The following is a 21,348-nucleotide window of genomic DNA, read 5'->3' on the forward strand; positions in this document are numbered from 1 at the left end:
TTTTTGGCAGCTGCAATTAATAAACATGAGACTGGACAATTGTAACATCAAGCTTAGTACTTAGACTACACTTACCATTCTGAACAATATTTTTATATTCTATTTTCACCTGCTGCCATGTTCTTTTTTTCGTCACTTAAACTGCTGCTGTAAAAGTTAGTAATACACACACACACACTTTTTTATTTACTCTTGTTTTATTAATAGCTGCGGTATTCCCTTTTTTGGTAATCATATGTTTAAATTCTTTATAAGTCTCCAGAAGCAAACGCTGCTCTTTCTTTCCCCTTAGTTGCCATGGTAAATTGATGAATCCATGCTCCACAATCAGGGCTTCTTAAGAATAGCGTGCACGTGCAATTATCTAGACTAAATAAACCTGGATCAAATTAGTGAGATTGCATGAACTTCAACTACCTTTTATGGAACCACTTTAGCCCCAATTTATTTGTTAGGCTCATTCAAGTCATCCATTTTGGAGTTTAATCCCTGTTTTTTATGGAACAACCCCCAGGTGTGTGGAGCTAAAGGGCAAGTTCATCCAAAAATGAAAATTAAGCCATAACTTCCTCACCCTGAAGTCATCCCAAGTGTATATGACTTATATTCATATTCCTTCTTTATTTTTCCCCCATATGCATACGTGTAGCAATTTCACACACATATAAAGTTAACCAATTTGTAAATCTATGCTGTACACTTACGAGCCAAATCACCTTAAGCAATCCTTTGTTAATGACAGTATAATTTTACAGCAATTTGATGGCAAATATAGTACATTTTCACTTACTATACTGAAAGAGAATGTTAGTGAAGGTTAAAGCCCAAAGCCATTTCTCTTCTTTTTCCTGATACAAATAATCTTTAATCTCTTGCTGGTCATCTATATTTCTTGTACATCACATTGCTCAGAAGACAAGACCATCAGCAACACAAAATGACAAAAATGCAGGCAAAACAGGACAAATTAACACAGAGACAGAATTCTGTTACTTTTATGTCAAGACACAAAAGCAATCAATAGATGACAACATGTAAAAACATTTTGTTACAGATAATTATATAAAAAAGGCAAAGAGTTTTGTTTTACGTCTTGCTACGTGAAAGAACTAATTTACAACGGAGTTCAAACTCTGGCTAAGCCAACAATCCATCTGCAACATTTCCCAACCACAAGAAACAGGAACAGTTTCCAACTTCCATTCAAAAAAGACATACAAATCAAAACCTCTCCTTACTATGCACCAATTTAGCATTTACACAAACCTGCATCCCTAAACAAGTCCAAACAGTCCGAGGCAGAAAATGAAAATGGTTCAAACTTCTGCTGCACAGCTGGAGAAGAATCCCAACTCGTATCGATCAACTCACAAAACCAAGCGTATAAAATAAACGTCAGAATCAGAAAAGTAAATGTACAGGAACTACAGACTAACGACAAGAGGGAAATAAAAATGAAAGCATCTTTTTCTGCAGTAGGGCTCTATAAATTCAAAAAAGTAACAAGTTGGGTGGAAAAAGGGTGGAGAAAACCTCAAAAGTGGGTTATTGTTTAGAACAAATACATTTTACACTACAATTCCCAAAGTAAAGGTGAAATCATTCATGAACACGGGAGACACTGTGGCCCGCATGTCAAATCCACAAGCATGGAGACTACAGGGATGAGCAGTTAACATGCTGAAGAGAGGTGTGAGGTTTAAAACTGCGCTCTGAAGCACAAATACATGAGAAGAAAAATAATAATTACAAAAATAAACCACACACAAAGAACTCCTGTATCACCATTTACTATTTTTGGGATTTTCTCTCTTTATACAAGATCTAGCTGATGCAATGCAAAAGTAGTATGCTTTTCATCTACATGAATCGAAGTCCTTTGAGTCTTCAGCGTTGCGGTCCTCAATTGTCCCTCACAGCAAATGTATGAACACACAGTGATGCAAAACAGGCTAATGAACTCGAAGTGAATGAATAATTACAGAGTCTTTTCCCTCATAAGCATAACCAAGTGCTGTCCGTTTTCATTTGATTTCGATGCATTTCCCCTGCTTCGTTTCGTCGTCCGCACTCCTTCCTCCGTCTCCTTTCAGCACGTGGTTGAAATATACAGACTTGCCCAAATAATGGAAACAACAACAAACTGACAAGAGAGCAAAGTTATCTTTCTGTTATCTATTGCTTGTATAGGAATAAGCTTAAAAAAAAAAAAAAAAAAAAAAAAAAAAAAAAACAGAAAATGAGTATTTGATAATAGTTATAACTAGACCGAACGCTGCTGTTGGAATCGCTTTACACAAAATTGTCAGGAAAAGCAAATGTATGTGCTTCTGAGGAGGAACATTAATGTTTAAAAAAGAAAAAATACAGTTGGAAATTAGGCGTCCATAGCACCAACATGTCCAGTGATAGGAGCGGATTTCTCAAAAATGGAAATGGAAAGGTTTTCCTTTTTTTGAACGCTTTCATATTTTTGGCTGCAGTTTCCTTCTGGTTCATTGCAGAGGATGGAATGGGGTGAGAAGTGGAAGCAGGAGGTGGAGTTCAGTCATGGTTCAGCTCATACATAGGGCGGGGTCAAGGGTCACGGTGAGCTCTCACTGGTCAGATCTGGCCTTCTTTGGGCCGGCGCCTTTCCTGAACAGGTAAAGAAACATTAGGTTGGGTACGCAGATCGGTAAGTTCATTTTGAAAGGTATAATGGCCACAAACTCACATATCAGGTGACGAGACTGGCCTCTTTGCTGCAGGTTTGGCTGCAGAGCCATCTTTATTGGTTTCTGCAAACATTTTTGAATGAAATTAATAAAACAAAACCCATTACATAGCTTAAAAAAATGTTCAGCCAAAAAAAATAAATAAATCGAAATATCCTCACCTTGTAACCACCTGACTTGTGTTGCAGGGCCATAGCCCTTCTCATTGCGAGCGGCGATGCGGAAGATGATGGCGGGTTTGGTGGTGTAGTCGATGTGGGCGTTGGAGAGACTAGACGACTGCACTAGGCAGGACGGGTTGGGCCCACAGTACACCCGCATAAAGGCAAGCTGAGCTGGAGTGGATGCTTTAGCCTCGACTGTTTGTGAGCTCTGGATGGCCAGATAGACCGAATACTCAATGATCTTCCCTGACGTCACTGAAGGAGGTTCCCAGGTCAGGTGGGCACCATCGGGGCTCTAATGGGAAAAGAAAAACTATTTTAGAGACCAAGATTAACCCACATTTAGACCAAACACAAGCCCTTTGCAGTGACCAACCTTGCTGATTTTAATGGCACACGGGGCTCCAGGGAAGCCAGGTAAGCAGGTCTTAAATGCAGAGACCTCAGAGAATGTCCCGCGGCCACACGCATTTATACCAGCCACTCGAAACTTGTATGCAGTGCCTGGAGAAAGCTCGATCTTTTTCATTCGGCTGTAATCTGGGATCGCGCCAGAATCATCCTGCAACATCAAAGTAAAAAAAGATGATTAGTGGTCAACTAATATGGATTCTCCCTCTCTTTTTTTTGTATTTTTTTTATTTTATTGCAGATGTGGACAAACTTTTTCTCAAGAAAGACCGGATAATACAAATTTTACATACAGTACACAGTGATTATGACAAGATTAACATTTAACGGATACTCCATTCCAAAATGAAAATTTTGTCATTAATCACTTACCCCCCACTACACTACATTCCAAACCCGTAAAAAAGCTTCATTCATCATCGGAACACAATTCAAGATATTTTGGATGAAAACAGGGAGGCTTGTGACTGTAAGTTACACGGTCAAGCTCCAGAAAAGTATGAAAGGCATCGTCAGAATAGTCCATCTGCCATCGGTGTTCAACCGTAACGTTATGAAGCGACGGTAATTCTTTTTGTAAGCTAAGAAAACAAAAATAATGAGTTTATTCAACAATTCCTTTGTCAATTCTGTCTCTCCATATCACCGTATGCTGCGTATGCTCTTCCGTGTCAGCAGCGCCACAAGGACGCAATGTTTTCTTTCAAATCAAAGCTAAATACATGTAGAAACAGTGCATCCTTGTGACGCAGCTGACACAAAAGAGCATATTTTGACATGGAGAGACACAGAGTAGACTGTTGACAAAGGAATTGTTGAATAAAGTTATTTTGTTTTCTTCGCTTACAGAAAGTATTCTCTTCGCTTCATAACGCTACGGTTGAACCACCGATGGCAGATGTACTATTCTGACGATGCTTTTCTGGACCTCGACAGTGTAACTTACTTGGCACTCTATGGGACAGTCTCAAGCCTCCCGGTTTTCATACAAAATATCTTAAATTGTTTTCTGAAGACAAACAAAGCTTTTATTGGTTTGGAACGACATGGGCTAAGTGATTGACAAGATTTTCATTTTGGGGAGGAGTATCCCTTTAATTAGACAGAAAGCTGTATTTGTTAAAAGCTGACATTCTATGAAAATATTGTAGTTTGTCTCTCTATTATTAAATAGGACTGTTAAACAGAGAACAAGCTAATGAAGTTCTCAGAACTGTCAAAATGAAATCCTGCTTCCAAATCAAATCAGCCAAAGTGCTATTTCTCTACCAGCCAAATTAATTTAAATTAGTCCTAAATAACACTTCTTTTTCCAAAACTTGAATTGCAGCAAAATACATAAACAGCAATTTAATCATTACTTACATCAGTAACCGCTGAATCATCTGCTGGCACATAATAGTGTGTGACAACCATGTTTGTGACCTTAACGATTCCAACGTCAAACCACTGATTCTCTTTCTTCACTGGTGGCCTTACAACGGCTGGAGGAGCTTCTTGCTTCTACAATAATAGAGATGGTTGAAAAATTGTTTAAAAAGTTTAATGTCTGAAATGGATATTGATGCATCAGTTCAAATCATGTGCCACCAGTAAACTTACCCCAGCTGCTGATTCAATCCCATTGGCCACCTCAGCTAAAGCAGTGGCCGCTTGCATCTTGGCTGGGCTGGCTACCACCATCGGCTGAGATGGTGCAAAAGTACTTGATGGGGCTAGAGCTGCAGCAAAAGAAAAGGCATTTAAGCATGGGGGGGGGGGGGGATTTAAGTATATATATATTCCGAGATGAGACCAAAAAGTGTTTGGAAAAATTTAGCACCAAAGGATCCTCTGCAGTCAATGGGTGCCGTCAGAACAAGAGTTCAAAAAGCTGATAAAATGCATCTTTTTACTTCACAAGACATTAACAGATGGACTGGAGTCGTGTGGGTTATTGTGATGTTTTTATCAGCTGTATGAACTATCATTCTGATGGCACCCATTCATTGCTGAGCAAATGATGCAATGCCACATTTCCCCAAATTAAGAAATAAATTAATCTACAGCTTGAAAGTCAGTACATTTTCAAAAAAAAAATAATAATAATAATAATAAAGTTTTTGTGTGAAATGGGACTGTGTTGTAAAGTGTCATCAAGCATTTTTGTTTGCACCATTAAAAATGAACATTTAAAAACAAAAACAAACATCTCTTACTCTCTGCAGAGGTACGTGGAAGGAGACGGACCACAGCTCCCGCAACAGCAGTTGTCATCTCGTGGCCATTGCTCTCAGATGCTGGGTCGTTGAGACTGTCTGCTGGTGCCAAGCCTTCGGTGGGAAGTGCAGCTGCGGCTGCTGCAGCGCTTAACTGCTGGGCTGCGGCCGCCTGCGCCTCCTGGAGCTGCTGCTGTTGCTGAACCAGAGCAGCGAGCTCCTGCGGAGTCAGAACTATAGGTATGGTGGTGGACTGCTGCCCTTCGTGACCTGCGTCTCCCTCACCTGAGACAAAGTCAAGCCAAGCTGAGAATTCAAACCCTTCAGTAAACATCGTAATGCATACGGCAGTCTCTCGTACACTTACTGAGCACAGCCTGCTGAGCTGCCTGTAGGACCGCCTGGATGGCAAGGGCCTGCGCTTCTTCTGTAGCCGCAGCCTGTGCTGCAGCCTCAGCCGCTGCCGTCACTGCCAGCTCCTCTGGAGTCAGTCCGGTCACCATGAGGGTGGTTTGCTGTCCTTCTGCAGACATCAGCTCCTGGGGCAGAGCGAGGGCTTCTGAGTCTTGAGCGGCGAGACTCATCGCTTCTGCGCCCTCCACACCGGCCTCCATCTGCTGTATGGAGAGTACAGAGAATTGTTTTTTATTTGCACAAGAGAAATAAACGCTTCTATTCTGCAAAAATGCAATAAACTGATTAAAGGTGACAGGAGACTTACAAAGTGACAAGTGACTAAGACTTTCAATGTAACAAAAGGTTTCCTTTTCAAATAAATGCAATTCTTTTGAACTTTCTAATTATCAAATAATTCAGAAAAAAACAAAATACGAAGCAGCACAACTTGTTTCAACATTGACGATAATTAGAAATGTTTCTTGAGTAGCAAATCAGCATATTAGAATGATTTCTGATAGATCATGTGGCACAGAAATAACTGAATTACTGTTGTTTTGGGAAAGAGTGACTAACGGAAGCATAAATGTGTAGGATACGGAAATTAATATGTACTCATCTCTAAATCACTAGATTTAAACAAATGCTGATTTACAATTTGCTTCATCATGGATGGATCATGCAACATTGACCCTTATTGAACAACTGAATCGATTTGAGCTGAATAACGACACTTGCCTTTTGTAGAGCTGCTTATAGCGTAACTTGACATATTTGCTGAACTGAATCAGCACTGAACTGCCAGCTGAACTTGACACTATTATCTGTAAAACTGCTTTACAGAAGAATTACAATGTTTCATTTTTAAAGTTTGCATCGTTGATCCTGTGAATTAACGGTTTATTACTGTGAGGCAGTAATGACGAATCTATACATTATATACATTATACACTAAACAAGTAAAGGTGACTTGCCAAAAAGTTCCTCACCTCAGCCTGATCTCCTTGACCTGGCTGTGCTTCCATGGCGACATGAACCTGTAGCACAGTGCCCTCTTCACCGGCTGCGCTTTCATCTATGGCAACAACCCTAACAGCTCCCTCTTCACCCAGCTCTCCCTGACACTCGGTCTGCATGGGCTCTTCTCCCGCCGCCACAGCTTCAGCCTCAGCGCTGGTCTGCTCCATGGCCTCGGCCTCTCCTGGGACCTCAGCCACTACCGCAGATCCAGCCATGGATGAAATCTCCTGCATTGTGGAGAAAACACAATCAGAACATGAGAATGACAACAAAACATCTTAACGTAGAGCATTTATTTGCATGCATAAGAACAGAATGCATGCATTTGTAAAAACTCTGCATGACTATCAGCAAACGTGCTTTGCACTACAGCTTATTCCGGTAAAGACTTTCCCAATTTGACATGAAAGGATTGTGTGTGCATGTAAAATGACTTTCCTAGTAACTTTGAGAGCAAAGTGGAATATACAGGGATGTTGGCCACAGGAAATCCACATAAAGCTAGCCGATCAGATTAGAGGTGTGTTTGTACCGGTACTGATGGTCCTGGAGTGGGCGTGGCCTGTGTTACTGTGGTGATGGCTCTGCTTTGTGTTGTGGGATTGGCTGGTTCTGTAGATGATGAGGGTTCTGAGCTGGTGCCGCTGTCACTCTGTTCATCACCGGCCTGCTGGTCTTAAAGGTCAAACACAGACGAGCTTAACTACTAGGGATGCACTGACACTGATGGACAATTTATGTTGATTACTGACGTTGATCATAATTGTATAATAGAGTGGATATATGTCTGTACAGTTGTTCACACTACAGTGCCAATTTAAGCAAAATATGCAAAACATTTTTTAATTAACATCAGAAAATATGGATAATTTAGTACTTCTGAGATGGTCCACATATGGGTAAGTTAGTTATTAACAGCTTTAAATGTCTGGGGGGGGGGGGGGGGGGGTTAGGCACAAAAAAAAAAAAAATACATGGAAAAATTTAATATGCAGATGTACCTTTGAATACATTTTCATATTTAACAAAGAAAATAAATCTGCCCATGGAACTTATCAATCTCATCAATATCAATATTGATCAATAAAAGATTCCCTTTTAAAAGCAAATAAATAAATTTATTACTATCATTATTGCTATTATTAACACTAATACTACACAATTATAATAAATACATAACACATCTTTAAAAAAAAAAATTAAATCATCACTATTCAATTAATACAAATACTAACAACCAATAATAATAATAATAATTTAATACTTAATAACAGAATCATTATATTATTGCTTTGTAGCCCCTTTGTTTTTTTTTATTTTCACTTGATTTGCAGCCCTTTTTTAACCGATTTTAATGTCCGGTTAGCAAGATCGACGGCACAAGAGATCAGTGACAAGCTGGGACAAAAATAGATAAATAACCCTTTAGTTACATATACTACAGTCTCTCTTCTACAAACTATAACACATGAAAACATGAGTGGATTATATACTTTATACATTATAATGTTCACATATGCACACACACACACACACAAAAAAAATCATCTTCAGGTGTAATAAAGATAAATACCTGTTACTTCTCCAGTTTCTAAGCTGCTTGTTGCTGTCGTGGCTGTGTTGGTGGTGCCAGTTTCATGAGTTTCACAGGGCGGATTGGAGCACACCCTCTGCACAGCGTCATTCTGTCCAGCACCGACAGAAGATGAGGCTTGGGTCGGTGTGTTTGTTGTGCCCGTTTCATGGGTTTCACAGGGAGGATTGGAACACACCCTCTGCACAGTGTTGTTCTGTCCAGCACCAATAGAAGATGAGGCTTGGGTCGGTGTGCTGGTCGTGCCAGTTTCATGAGTTTCACAGGGCGGATTGGAGCACACCCTCTGCACAACATCGGTTTGCCCACTGCCCATACTAGAGCTCGACTGCGTAGCCGTATTGGTCGTGCCCGTCTCATGTGTCTCACAGGGAGGATTTGAGCAGACCTGCTGGATGTCACCAGACACAGGAGAAGAGTTTGTGATGCCCTCTTCATTCGTTTCACTGGGAGAGTTGGAGCAAACAGGCATTAATGTAGAAGAAATGCCGGCCTGGCTCTTGCTGGAGCTCTGCACCGTTCCCGTCTGGTCGGAGCCCATGTTGGAGCGGGCGGTAGTGGAGGTGTTAGTGGTCCCCGTGCGGGGATTCTCCGGCCGCATGGCGCCCGATCCAGCACTGCCCTCTGAGCTGGGCGTTTCTGGTTCTGAACCAGAAGCTGAAGACGTAGTTGGAGAAGACGACGTGGTCTTGCTGTTAACGGTTCCCATCTCTTTAGATCCCATGTTGCAGCTGGCAGTGGTGGCTGTGTTGGTGGTGCCCGTGTCGTGGGTTTCTGAGGGTGTGTTGGCGCACATCTGCTGTGCTCCGCCCATGTTTACAGAGGCCGTGGTTGCTGTGTTGGTGGTGCCTGTCACGTGCATCTCACAGGGAGGGTTGGAACAAATCTGTTCGTTGCCCATTTTGGCAGAAGCCGTTGTAGCTGTATTGGTCGTTCCAGTCTCATGGGTCTCACATGGAGGGTTGGAACAAATCTGTTCATTGCCCATTTTGGCAGAAGCTGTTGTAGCTGTGTTAGTCGTTCCAGTCTCATGTGTCTCACATGGAGGGTTGGAACAAATCTGTTCATTGCCCATTTTGGCAGAAGCTGTTGTAGCTGTATTGGTCGTTCCAGTCTCATGGGTCTCACATGGAGGGTTGGAACAAATCTGTTCGTTGCCCATTTTGGCAGAAGCCGTTGTAGCTGTGTTAGTCGTTCCAGTCTCATGTGTCTCGCAGGGAGGGTTGGAGCAGACCAGTGTCACGGTGGTAGCACCATCTCCAGCGCCGTCACCAGCATCAGCACCGGTGGTGGTGGACTGCTCTGAGGTGGGAGAGGCCAGGATGGAGACAGGAAGATCCTGTGCAGGCTGGGCCTCAGCACCACTTGGAGTCATGATCAGGGTTACTTGAGTAGGCTGGGCTGCCGACTAAGAGAAAAAAAAAAAAAAAAAAAAAAAAATTCAAGAAAGCTCCAGTCCTCATTAATTATGCACATCAAAAGGAATCGATAAGTGAATTATTGTACATAACCATATTATTACTACTTGTATTTGTTTATATAAATACAAAATAAAACAGCTGCACTTTTTTAAACGGTGTAAAAAGTAGTTATAATTTGTTATCTATTTTATATGTTTATTTTTATGTTTAAATGTTTTTTAAAGAAGTCTCTTACGTTCATCAAGGCTGCAATTATTTAATGATAAACAACAAAAACAGTGAAATATTATTACAATTTTAAACATTAAACTTATGACATTTTTTATTGAATATTTAAAATGACATTTATTTCTGTGATGCAAAGCAGCTTAAGCAACATGTCTCATTATTTAGTTTATTAATATATTTTTGTGGAATCATTTCTTTCTGGATTCTTTGATAAACAGAAAGTCCAAAAGAGCAGCATTCGTCTGAATTCATCAAAATCTATTGTAACACTATAAATGTCTTTACTCTCACTTTAGATAAATTTAATGCATCCCAGCTGAATAATAGTATTAATTTCTTTAAAAACTTAATACAATAATAATAATAAGTGTAACTCACTTGTATTGTAGCGGTGGCGAGCTTGGTCTGGGCAGCAGACACAGTGATGGCCGTGGGACTGATCACCTGACTGGACAATGTTGCGATGGAGCCAAGTGTGGTGACTGGAGTCACCAGGCTGGCGTTAGCGCTTGCCACATTGGCCCCTGCCACACTAGTTGATACAGTACCGCTTACTGTACCCAGAGTTGTGACTCCTAAATTTAGAGAGGGAATTGAGGCAAAGATATCAAGAACAACAACAATTTCTCCGTCATTTGTAGCACACTGCAGAGAAAGCTTACAGACTAAATATTCATACCCGTGGTGCCCTTGACAACCAGTGTGGTAACAGTCGGTTTGCCAGCGGACACAGTGCCTGGTGAAACCAGACGCACGCCACCCATAGGCACAGTGCGCAGGATAGTGCCAGGCTGCCCTGGCGCCCCCTTCAGGACCACCTGAGAGCAAATCAAATATTCATGGACCACTCAATATACCAAGTCAAAAATAGATGAGCTTAAAATGATGCATGGATATTCTTTGTGTTCACAGAGTTCAAATGGGCCTCACCTGTGTGACCCCCTGTTGTCCTGCACCTGTCAGTTTTGGCACAGCGGTTATGATTTTCCCTGGAGTACCCGTGCCAGGAGTAACAACCTTAGTGGTGATAATTGTGATTGGGGACTTGACGCCAGGGCTGCTAGTCAGACCTAGCAATGAGACAGGAAATAACATCAGGAAATCATGTGAGCTTGCAACGATGTGTAAAATAACTGATGTGTTAGTTAGATATAATAAGTTGTGGCTTAACTCGGAGAGCAAGAGTGAGAGATAGTTTAACTAAAAGCTCTTTAAACGTTGCACAGTTACAAATGAGATGAACAGTCAGATGTGAAACGGACCCGTTGCTCCTTGTTGGATAGCAGACATGGGAATGGTTTTAATAATGGTGGTTCCTGGTTTGTTGGCGGTAGTTGGAGAGACTGTGCTGTATCCCAGGATAGTGGGTTTGGTGCCAGCCCCTCCTGCCTGTGATGTTGTAATGATTGTGGTGGGCTTGCCATCAGCAGATGTGACCAGTTTCAGGATGGTACCAGCAGGCAGAGGAGTCTTCGTCTAAGAAAAACAAGTATAAATACTTATTCTAGGAAATTCACAAGAAATGTTTTTGAGTAGCATGTCAGAATGATTTCTGAAGAATCGTGACACTGAAGACTGGAGGAATGATGCTGAAAATTCAGCTTTGCCATCACAGAAATTACAACACGTACAAGTACAAAATAGCAAAAAGCCACTTATTATAGGAAATAAGCATTGGACATTTTAAGTTCACAATTTATATTAACAGAATAGGTTAGGGCTGCACGATTAATCGATGCTATAGTCATGAGCATCTTGACAGTAAAGCCGGTTCTGTGATTAGTAGTAAATCAAAAGTAACATGCTTTCAGAAGGAGCAGCATTTACTACACAGAGCCATAGCTCACTGAAAAGCTACACAAAATCACGTTTATAATTGCAGATGACATACTCGTAGTAAATGCTGCTCTATCTAAAAGCACGTGAAAATACCAGAGTTAATAACATGTTTTTACTCCAAAATCACTTCATAACGTCAGTCGAGTGTTTAAATAAATCCTTCAGTGAAAGAATGATTATAAAAAAACTTCATTATAATTAAAAATTATAATATGATGAATAAACCTTATATTGTAATAGTCATGTGTTTATTTAGTCACACGAAATCAGTGAAAGCAGTTAAATCTTCCGTTTAATCGGCAACAGCTATAGGGATTTTCTATAAGGAGCTATAAGGAGTTCTTCTGTGGGGTGTATTTTGAGTTCCCTCTGACCTTTGAACAGAGATTTACTACTGATCACAGAACCTTGCTTCACTGAAAGATACGCATGACAATCGCAGCTTCTGCCTCATTGCAATTTATCACCATTGCGATTTAATTTCACTTAATCATGCAGCCCTAAGGTAGGTTCACCCAAAAACTAAAATTCTGTTGCTCCAAACTCCAAACTCCAAACTGTATAAAAGATCACTTGCAGGGTGCTGTAACATAACAGTTGACAGCAGCCATTGACTTCCATTGCCCCTTCCCCCATATTATGGAAGTCAATGGCTACCATTAACTGTTTGGTTAGCAACACTGTTCAGAATATATTCTTTTGTCTTTAACAAAAGAAAGAAACCTGTTCAGGTTTGAAACAACTTGACGGTGAGCAAATGATGACAAATTTTATTTTGGGTGAACTATCCCTCTAAGAATTCATAAGTTTAGGTAAGAAATGTATGCACATTAAATGAGCAGGAACACTGACTTGTATTAGAGTAACAGGACTGCTTCCAGCCTGCCCGGTGATCGCAGAGGTTTGTACTGGTTTGGTCTGGACAACAGACATCATCTTCCCAAGGCTGGAGATCTGAAAACAAAGGGTTATTACTCGAGGATCAAGTCAACTGCTACAATACCAAAGTTGGACCATTAAAAAAAAAAAAAAAAAAAAACACTTTGCATACGATGATTCATTTTATGAATTCCTTATGGGAAAGGTTAGAAAATAATCCCATAGTGGTACTTAATATCACGGGGGTTGAGCAGAACAAAAAAGAAAAAGAAAAACTAAAAAAGGAAGATGTGTGTTTGGAATTGCCCTTAATTATTAACTACCTTGAATTGTCACTTAACTAATTTCTAGTCCAGACAAACGGTTATTGTTGCCCCCTCCCCTTTTTTCTTACCAGAGATCCGCTGCCACCCATTGTAATGGGGCTCTTAACAAGGGTTATGGTTTTGGTGACTCCTCCGACCATGGTGGTGACGACCTGAGCCTGCTGGGCTACGGTTACGGTGCCTGATTTGTGCACAGTGATGATCGGCCGAGTCGGAGTGTTAGGAGTAGAGATGGCGGAAGTGCCGACCTGAGCAGCAGCCGTTTTCAACATTCGGGTCGCGGGATTAGCAACCTAGAATGGAAGTAGAAACAAAGACACAATTTGTTTCAAATCTGGAAGGATGTGACAAAGGGAAGTTGATTTTTTTTTATTATTCTAAGAACACATAAGACAGACAGTTAACCCAAAACCCCTACAGTACATTGTTGCAATTTATTAATAATAATCCATTTTAGGCATGTAAAAGTCTGGATGGAAGCTACAGATCTTATGTTGTTTTGTCAAAGGTCCGTATACGTACCATTACAGGTGAAGCTACTTTGACAGTAGCTGGCGATCCAGGAGTCACAGCCACAGTTTTCACGATGGCTCCGGCTGGAACATTTAACACAGTGGAAGAGGGCGGGATCTTCTGAGTAGCAGCTGCAGCTGCAGCCAGAGCAGCCATGCCACTCATCTGAGGACTGCTGCCGATTGGCTAGAGACCAAAACAGTGTTAAAAAGGGTTTCAGTGCAAATTAAACATATGACAGGACTGATTAATTAGGGTGGAAAAAAATTAATTGATACATTTCTGATAAAAATTGTCCCAATAAATGTTGTGATTTAACATCAATAAAAAACCAACAACAACACCTATAACAGTAATAGCTGCCGTTTATTAATAAATTATTTTTAAATAATAAAATCTAATTTAAATTCAAATTAATACATTAAATACAACTGTATAATTACATTACTGTTATTATTAACAACAACAATTATAACATTATTATTTCTTAACAACAATTGGTAAACAATAAACAATTTTAATAAATAAAATCTAATTATAACTTGAAATAAAATATAGGGGTTAAAGCAAAAAAAAAAAAAAAAAAAATCTTGAGCCTGAACATTTTTCAGGCGTGACAGCACATGACTGTGACAACTTTAACATTTGAAAGGATACTATGGCAAAGTTATTGCTTTCTTTATTCAAACCGATTTTCCTTTTTTTATGAATATGATTGACCTGAAGAATGAAAGCTGTATCATAAACTTGGAAAATTATGAGCTATATCACCACTTATCACTCACTAGGGGTGTGACAATACACTTAGCTCACCAGATGAACACTAGAACCAAGCAATGAATATGCATATTTTATTTAATGCATGTGTTATTTAATAAAAATTGCAGTCTTTGGGGTTTGTGAAATGTTTCACTTTTATGCAGCCCTTATGTAAAATTTACACTGATACTGATTATTTACATACCGTCCCCTGGGTGCTCTGTGCAGGGACAACCATGCGGACACCTGCAGGAAGTGATGTAACCGTGACTGGGGATTTTCCTCCTGGAGTGGCCTGACGCACAGTAACGAGTGACGTCCCGGGGGTGGAATGAGGCGCTGCCACTTTAAGAATAGCTGGGAACGGAAAGCATAAATGATCTTATGTAATGTCACAATTATTAATAGCATTCGTCACAGAAAGTTGCACAGCAGTCTGCCAGTTGCAAAACCAGGAAGTCATTTGTACCTGGTCCACGAGGTGAGGCTGCAAGCGGGCTGCTTGGCATGCCGGTGGTGGGGGAAGGAACTTGTGGCACCATTGTGACCCCAGAGAGGGGCAGACTCTGAGCTGCAGGAGCAGCAGCGGCGGGTACAGGACTCTTAGGCGAGTTGATGGGTAAAGACGGGGTTGGGTTGACCGTTGGCGACGTGGCAGCTGTTGCAGCAGGGATGTCGTATTTCTGCAGCTGCAGCAGGTAAGTGTCAGCAGTAGGCACCGCCCCCCAGCTCACCTCCAGAGAGTTGGTGTTGGCACGAACTAGCTGCACACGTGACGGAGGCTGAGGACGATCTGTTAGCGAAAGATGAGATTTTAAACATCATCTGAAATAATAATAATACTATGAGTGGAAAGCTACAGCTATATTCAGGTCAGAAAACTAGTGAAAATAGAAAATAAAAATTTACTAAACTATATATTAACAAGAAATAAAAACAAAACGTCTGTGTAAATACTATAGTTCTACTGCGCATACCAGCATATTTTTTTTTACCAATCTTCCAAAATTAGTGCAATCTGATACCACTGAGCTCGCCATTTAGTCAAGTCACCTTGAGGATGTAAGTATTTGTAAAGGATTATTAAAGCTTCTACACTGAGGTATCAGATCAACTCACCGGTTTCCAAATACCACAGATCTTTGCAGCAAACTTGGTTGTTCCAGGCTTTGCGGTAGCCATCTCTTCCACTCCAGACGTACAGCCTATTGTTTATAGCCACAGTGCAGTGTCCGGCTCTGGCCCTTGGGATATTATCCTCGAGTGTGTCCATCAAGATGGTTTCCCAGGACATTGAGTCTAAAGTAAATAAAGGTCAAGAGCAGTGATGAGAAAGCATATAAGCTGTGTTCTGAAACCTAATGAGCTATGAACAGAAGCACCATTTTTAAAGACCTTTGGCTTCTCTGTTTAACGTACCTAGATTTAAGCAAGCCAGTGTGTTAGTGCACTTCCATTCCTTCTCGTGTGTCGCTACTTTGACATCATCCATGACCAGAGGTACCCATCCACCAAATACAAACATCCTAGGAAGACATGAGACCAAAGTTAGTTTTATCCACACTACCTAGACAACTAATTAGGTCAACATGGTTCAACACATTTTAATTTTGTGATGTGAAATTATGAAAACTATAGGGTTACACTTAATTGTATTCTTAAAAAAAAAAGAAATACAAAAGACATTCATTAAGATTTTACCATTTTATAGGTTAAAAAAAAAAAAAGTTTTTTTTATGGCCAAAGCAAATACCTTTATTCAAGACAAATATATATAAATAAAAACACACACACACACACACACACATACATATATATATATATATATATAAAATTAGCAAAATTGAGTTTTTAACATTTGCATTAAGGGAAACAGCACATCTCAAACACATTAGTGTCTCTGTCAGCCTTAAACGCAGCCTTTCTGTCAGAGCTTCTAACGGGGCAAGCACGAGGCGCTTTGAACCGAAACTAAAAACTATAGGTTACTAGGAGTGAAATAAAACGCAGAAAATATTTAAATGCAAAACCACACACACAAAAAAAACGCCCTGATTGGTTGAACTCTTCATCCTTTTCTGTTGCTTGTTTTGACAGCAACAGAGGCATCACTACATTTGAGCATAGCTTAGAGTGACAAATCGTACCAGCGTACTTTGATGTCAAAATGCGTAGCTGCTACGCAACACGCGTACAGGTTGGCAGGTCTGCATTTAAAGACTTATTAAATGCATATTTGCTAAATGTCAGCTCTAAATGAGAAAGTATTATATCATTAGCCTTTCTTTTACTATTCAGTAACATTATTCAATATTAAACAACAGAAAAGCAAAAACTAAAACACTTTCTATTACTTTTAATTCAATGTGGGTCAACTAGTAAACTATTGCTGATGGAGAACGGGAGCTCCTTTCCATTTGAGATCAGGTGCAGTTTCAGCACTGTCAAAATAAAAGCTTCTGACACACATCAGCCAATCAGAAAACCCTAAAATGCCAATTATCATAGAGGTCAACTACTAATTTGTTTCTTTGAAATAACATGGACAATAAGACTAGGAGCACGTGTTGAATTCATGTTAACTTTAAATTTGCACAAAATAAACTGCACAATCACCTCCAAGCCTGAAGAAGTCAATGTTTAAATAAACACTGCATGTTTAAACAGGTTTGAGAAAGTTTGAACTTACTTGTTGGTTATAGTGGTGGCAGAGTGGAGACTACGGGGCAAAGGTGCCGGCGCACCACTAATGGCAGGTTTGTTCCAGGTTAAAGTATCTATAAAACAAAACAGTTCATGCACGTTAGTTAATGTTATAGCTTTGGCATTTCTCGAACAAACAGTTTAAGCCAATAGTTTCTCTCACCTATGTCTAAAGTCCAGAGGTCCCCAAGACGGCAACCACTCATGCCGCCATAGATGATGAGACGAGACTTTTTGGATGTTTTCTCTGTGTAAACAACAGCAGTGTGGCTCTCCCGAGGAGGGGGAAGCACGCCGTATGTAATGGGGATGTCCCAGCCTGCTACATTAGACCCCGGGCGTAGCTCAAGCGTGTAGAGGTCATTCAGGTATCTGGAGTAGAAACAGACAAACTATTTATTTGCGGATCTACATTTATCAATTATTTTGAGCATAAACTAAACAAAGCCTTCTACCTGGGAATATTGTTTTTGGGATCTTCACTGTCATTAGCCAGTCCACCAAACAAATAACATTTATTTCCAACCAGGGAAAAGCTGTGGCCCAGACGAGGACATGGTGGTGGGCCATTCTTGGGGGCTTTGGGCTTCAAACGTTTCCACTCCCATCTACTGGCCTGTTTGAAGTATTTGATAGAATTAATGAATTATGACTGATACCATAAAAAACAACAACAGTCACTTCTATTGAGCTCAACCTTTACCTGTAGTTCATAAAGATCGTTGCTATACTTTCCGTACTCAACCATGCCCCCGAACACAAGAAGTCTGGTGCCGTCACACACAAATCCATACGCAGCACAGCCGGGAGGAATGTCTCCCCGGACAGCAGGAATAAACCACTGATTGGTGGCTGTTGAGAAACATATAGTTGCATCATTGTGGGTTTGGGTGAATAAAGTTCTTTCAGTGCTGTGTTGCAATGCACCATGTTCTTTTATTCTGTGCAGAACAGGGTTATGATAGTTAACTGCCTGAAACCACAAAAAATAAAAATAAAATAAAAAAATAAATAATACTTATTTTATTTTAGGTAATTGCAAAAGCAATCTCTCTCATTTCCATTTAGTTTAACTTCATGTATTAAAAGAATTAAAACTGATTATAAACAGTCTAAAATATTACGCTACTTCCAAGTTTTTATGTTTTGAACAAATGTATTAATTGGATAGATAACAATAGAAAAGATAACTTAAAGAAAAACATTTTTACTTTTGATAACAGTTTTTTGGTTCTGTAATCATACAGTATTTTTCACAAATAAAGAAATTGTTTAAGGACCTAAAATTTGCTAGCGTTTGTCTGTGGAATTAAATATTTATTTAGAATATAAATGAGAAATGCTAGTTTTGGCAATTAGTTGAAATAACTTTAAAAAAATAAAAATATTCATAAAACATCAAACAATATATAAATAAGACTAAAGCAGATGCTTCAATAGCATCAATGGAACTAAAATTGTCCTGATTCTAAATTGCTGTAAACAGTTTCCAAAACAAATGACAAATGAAGAAAATGCAAATGTAGTGCATCTTTACATCACGCTCTTAAAAATCATCTCAGCAGCTTATACTGCAATACATATTATCCACGTAAAACAATGCTTTCTGGAGTGTATCGACTTCTTACGATTTCAAAACACTCCTCGGGCCTTCACACAACTTTGCAACATTACTTAAGCATCAAAGTTATCCACACAACAGAAATACCGCGGATTACAATCTCTTCCATTCATCCTATTAATATTTACATTGCAATGCGGGAGTTATTGTGGGCGGGGCCTGTGTGTTGTGATGACGCAAGCGGCGTTCTTTTCACCCGCCATTTCTCTTTGCATTTTCCTCGCGTGCCAGTTCCAGTGCTATAGCAATTAGCTGAGACTTTAACTCATAAACATCTTAACATAACACATATCAGCTCACAGTGCACCTAAATGCAACGCCACATTCAGCAGAAGATGCACTGAAATTAACTGCGCTTATGTTTACGTTCGTCATGATTGCGTGAGCTGAATTACACAGCCAATTGTTATTTTTGTGCACAATCTTAGCTTATGTAGCTGATCACTTATGCAGATTTTCTACTGTATAGCTGCTAACTGCGCTAATGCACCTGGCTAACTATGTAAACAATAAGCCGAGAAATTGCTTAAGAAATAAAATACCATCGCCCTTATGACGATATAATATCATTCTTACCTGTGTTATAGACGTGCAGCTCATCCACGATGCCTTCGTTGCCTCCGCCGAACACCACCATCAGCTCTTTAATGGCCACAGCTCTGTGTCCGTGTCTCGGGCGAGGAACCGGGCCAGACCAACCCAAAACCCGCTTCCAGCGCGGCTGCAGAACCGATGTCCCCGAAGAAGCCATGTCCACTTCTCTAGCGAGACACAAACCCCAGGCACAGCGCTGAATTTAATTGGGATTCCTACAGCATTCGTGTGTCAAAAGCTCTGTGCTAACTGGATTAGCCCGCTAGCGCTCTGTAACTTCGCGCAAGCTAACTAGGTCACCGAAATGGGTTCGACTTCTGAGCGTTTTTTATTTATTTCACTTATTTTGCAAAATGCTCTCCAAAAATATACAAAATTACTCACTTTTAGTTAGCGTTTAGGGAAATCAAACGTATAAGATTATGAAAAAAACGTCGGCCGGTTAGCATATTAGCCGCTCAAATCTGCGCGAGCGCCATTTTAGCGGGAAAAAACCCGCTTTTCATCACGAGAGGAAAATAAATAGAGACGCCGGCGGCGGAGCAAACGCCAGTTACCGGCTAAACGAAGAAGCGTAACTCAAAATACAACGCGCCACATGCAGATGGGCTCCTGTGCATTTGTCTTAAATCAGTGTTTGGGGTTAAATGTGTTTAGGAGAAAAAGAAAAGCGCGATGAAGATGTGTACGCCGCCATCTTGCAGAGGCTAGCTAAACGCTACATGCGCGAGCGCCTGGTTAGCTGCTAAGTGGCTAAGCTAACACGCGCAAGCTAATGAATAGAAATGGGCGGCGGAAAAAAAAGAGAAAGAAATGGGCGGCGTGAAGAAAATAATAATCATCATGATGATAAATTATAATAGTAAACAGAAATGAGAGGTGAAAAATTATATATATATATATATATATATATATATATATATATATATATATATATATATATATATATATATATAAATCTAACACATACAAGGCAGTGAACCGATGAGGTGAGCAAAAATAAATAAAAATAAACAAAAAAGAGTCAGCGAACAAAACTAAATATCAGCTTTTATTGAAATGAAAATTACTGAAATCGTATTATAATACTAAATACGTCCATTAAACCCCGCAGCTAAAAGACTATAAAATTTACTCGTTTCAAGTCCGTATTAAAGCGAATGCAGATAGAGATTATTATTATAAGAGTAGCTTTGTGTGATTTTTCACGCCTCTCTTGATAAACAAACCAAACAATCAACCCTCTGGGAAAAAGCGTAGTGCTTTTTTAGTGTTCCATATGTATTTATAAACAAACATACAATAAAACTGTTCAAATACAGATTTTTTTTCTTATAAAACAGCGCTTAGACTAAAAAGCAACTTACATTGGCTGCCGCTGCTGTTAGCTATTAGCCGCGTTAGCACACTAACGTTAGCCGTTCAAAGAGATCCTTTGGGCAGCCAGTTAGCTTCAATGCTAAATAGCTCATTACAACACTGCAAAATCTACATAACGTTACTCATTTGGCACAACAGAGAAAATGTTACAGGCAGGCAATACATGTTTATTTACTGTAAAAACTGCAAGTGTGATTTTATTCGAGATGCACAGTTGAGTTATTGTTTCGTCGCTTAGCTGCCCTCAAGAAAAATGGCGAATGTACCGTTAGCCGTCACCGAGAAAACTGCAACAAAATGCGGATTCTGTCATTGCCTGGCACCAAATACTTACTCGTTCCGATTCGTTAAATTAATTTAAAAACCAAGAGGGAGGACTCAGAGAACGAATTCGACCCTGGGAGCGCTTTTCACTGGAGATATTACTAAGTATACATTGTTTCATGCCGCCCAGGAAGCCGCCATCTTCTTGACAAGCCTCTAGAGCGCGCGCAGCGCAAAACATCGCAGTATTAATGAATGCGCTCCAATATTTTCTTGGCAGATATGACTTTTTGGTTTTGAAACAAGGGTCCAATCACTGCC

General features: G+C 40.0%; 1 protein-coding gene across 2 annotated transcripts; it reads right to left on the reverse strand.

Moving 5' to 3' along the window:
- Positions 1–979: 979 nt before the first annotated feature.
- Positions 980–21,251, reverse strand: LOC127963829 (host cell factor 1). Of its 2 annotated transcripts, none has more exons than XM_052563904.1 (28): positions 21,098–21,251; positions 19,366–19,550; positions 17,872–18,020; positions 17,624–17,784; positions 17,332–17,540; positions 17,155–17,242; positions 15,885–15,991; positions 15,585–15,764; positions 14,935–15,258; positions 14,671–14,822; positions 13,716–13,892; positions 13,262–13,486; positions 12,841–12,942; positions 11,412–11,625; positions 11,080–11,219; positions 10,829–10,967; positions 10,528–10,724; positions 8,480–9,908; positions 7,439–7,581; positions 6,876–7,133; positions 5,858–6,107; positions 5,491–5,775; positions 4,895–5,013; positions 4,658–4,795; positions 3,258–3,443; positions 2,879–3,176; positions 2,717–2,780; positions 980–2,637 (listed from the first exon to the last, which is right to left on the reverse strand). In XM_052563904.1, exons 2-28 carry the CDS (start codon positions 19,538–19,540, stop codon positions 2,598–2,600), a joined length of 5,949 nt encoding a protein of 1,982 aa, XP_052419864.1. In that variant the 5' UTR covers positions 19,541–19,550; positions 21,098–21,251; the 3' UTR covers positions 980–2,597. The 2 variants fall into 2 exon arrangements, with proteins under 2 accessions (XP_052419864.1, XP_052419865.1); XM_052563905.1 differs by lacking the exon at positions 21,098–21,251 and adding an exon at positions 19,768–20,152.
- Positions 21,252–21,348: the final 97 nt, after the last annotated feature.

The sequence above is a fragment of the Carassius gibelio genome, chromosome B8 (genome assembly GCF_023724105.1).
Source record: "Carassius gibelio isolate Cgi1373 ecotype wild population from Czech Republic chromosome B8, carGib1.2-hapl.c, whole genome shotgun sequence".
Taxonomy (NCBI): Eukaryota; Metazoa; Chordata; class Actinopteri; order Cypriniformes; family Cyprinidae; genus Carassius; species Carassius gibelio.

Bases quoted from the DNA above. Each gene is read 5' to 3' on its own strand.
- LOC127963829 (XM_052563904.1), bottom strand. From the start codon at position 19,540: ATGGCTTCTTCGGGGACATCGGTTCTGCAGCCGCGCTGGAAGCGGGTT. The intron at 10,968-11,079 runs GTGAGGCCCATT...ATTTGCTCTCAG, and splicing joins GACAACAGGGGGTCACACAG to GTGGTCCTGAAGGGGGCGCC. The intron at 5,776-5,857 runs GTAAGTGTACGA...ACTTTGTCTCAG, and splicing joins AGCTCAGCAGGCTGTGCTCA to GTGAGGGAGACGCAGGTCAC.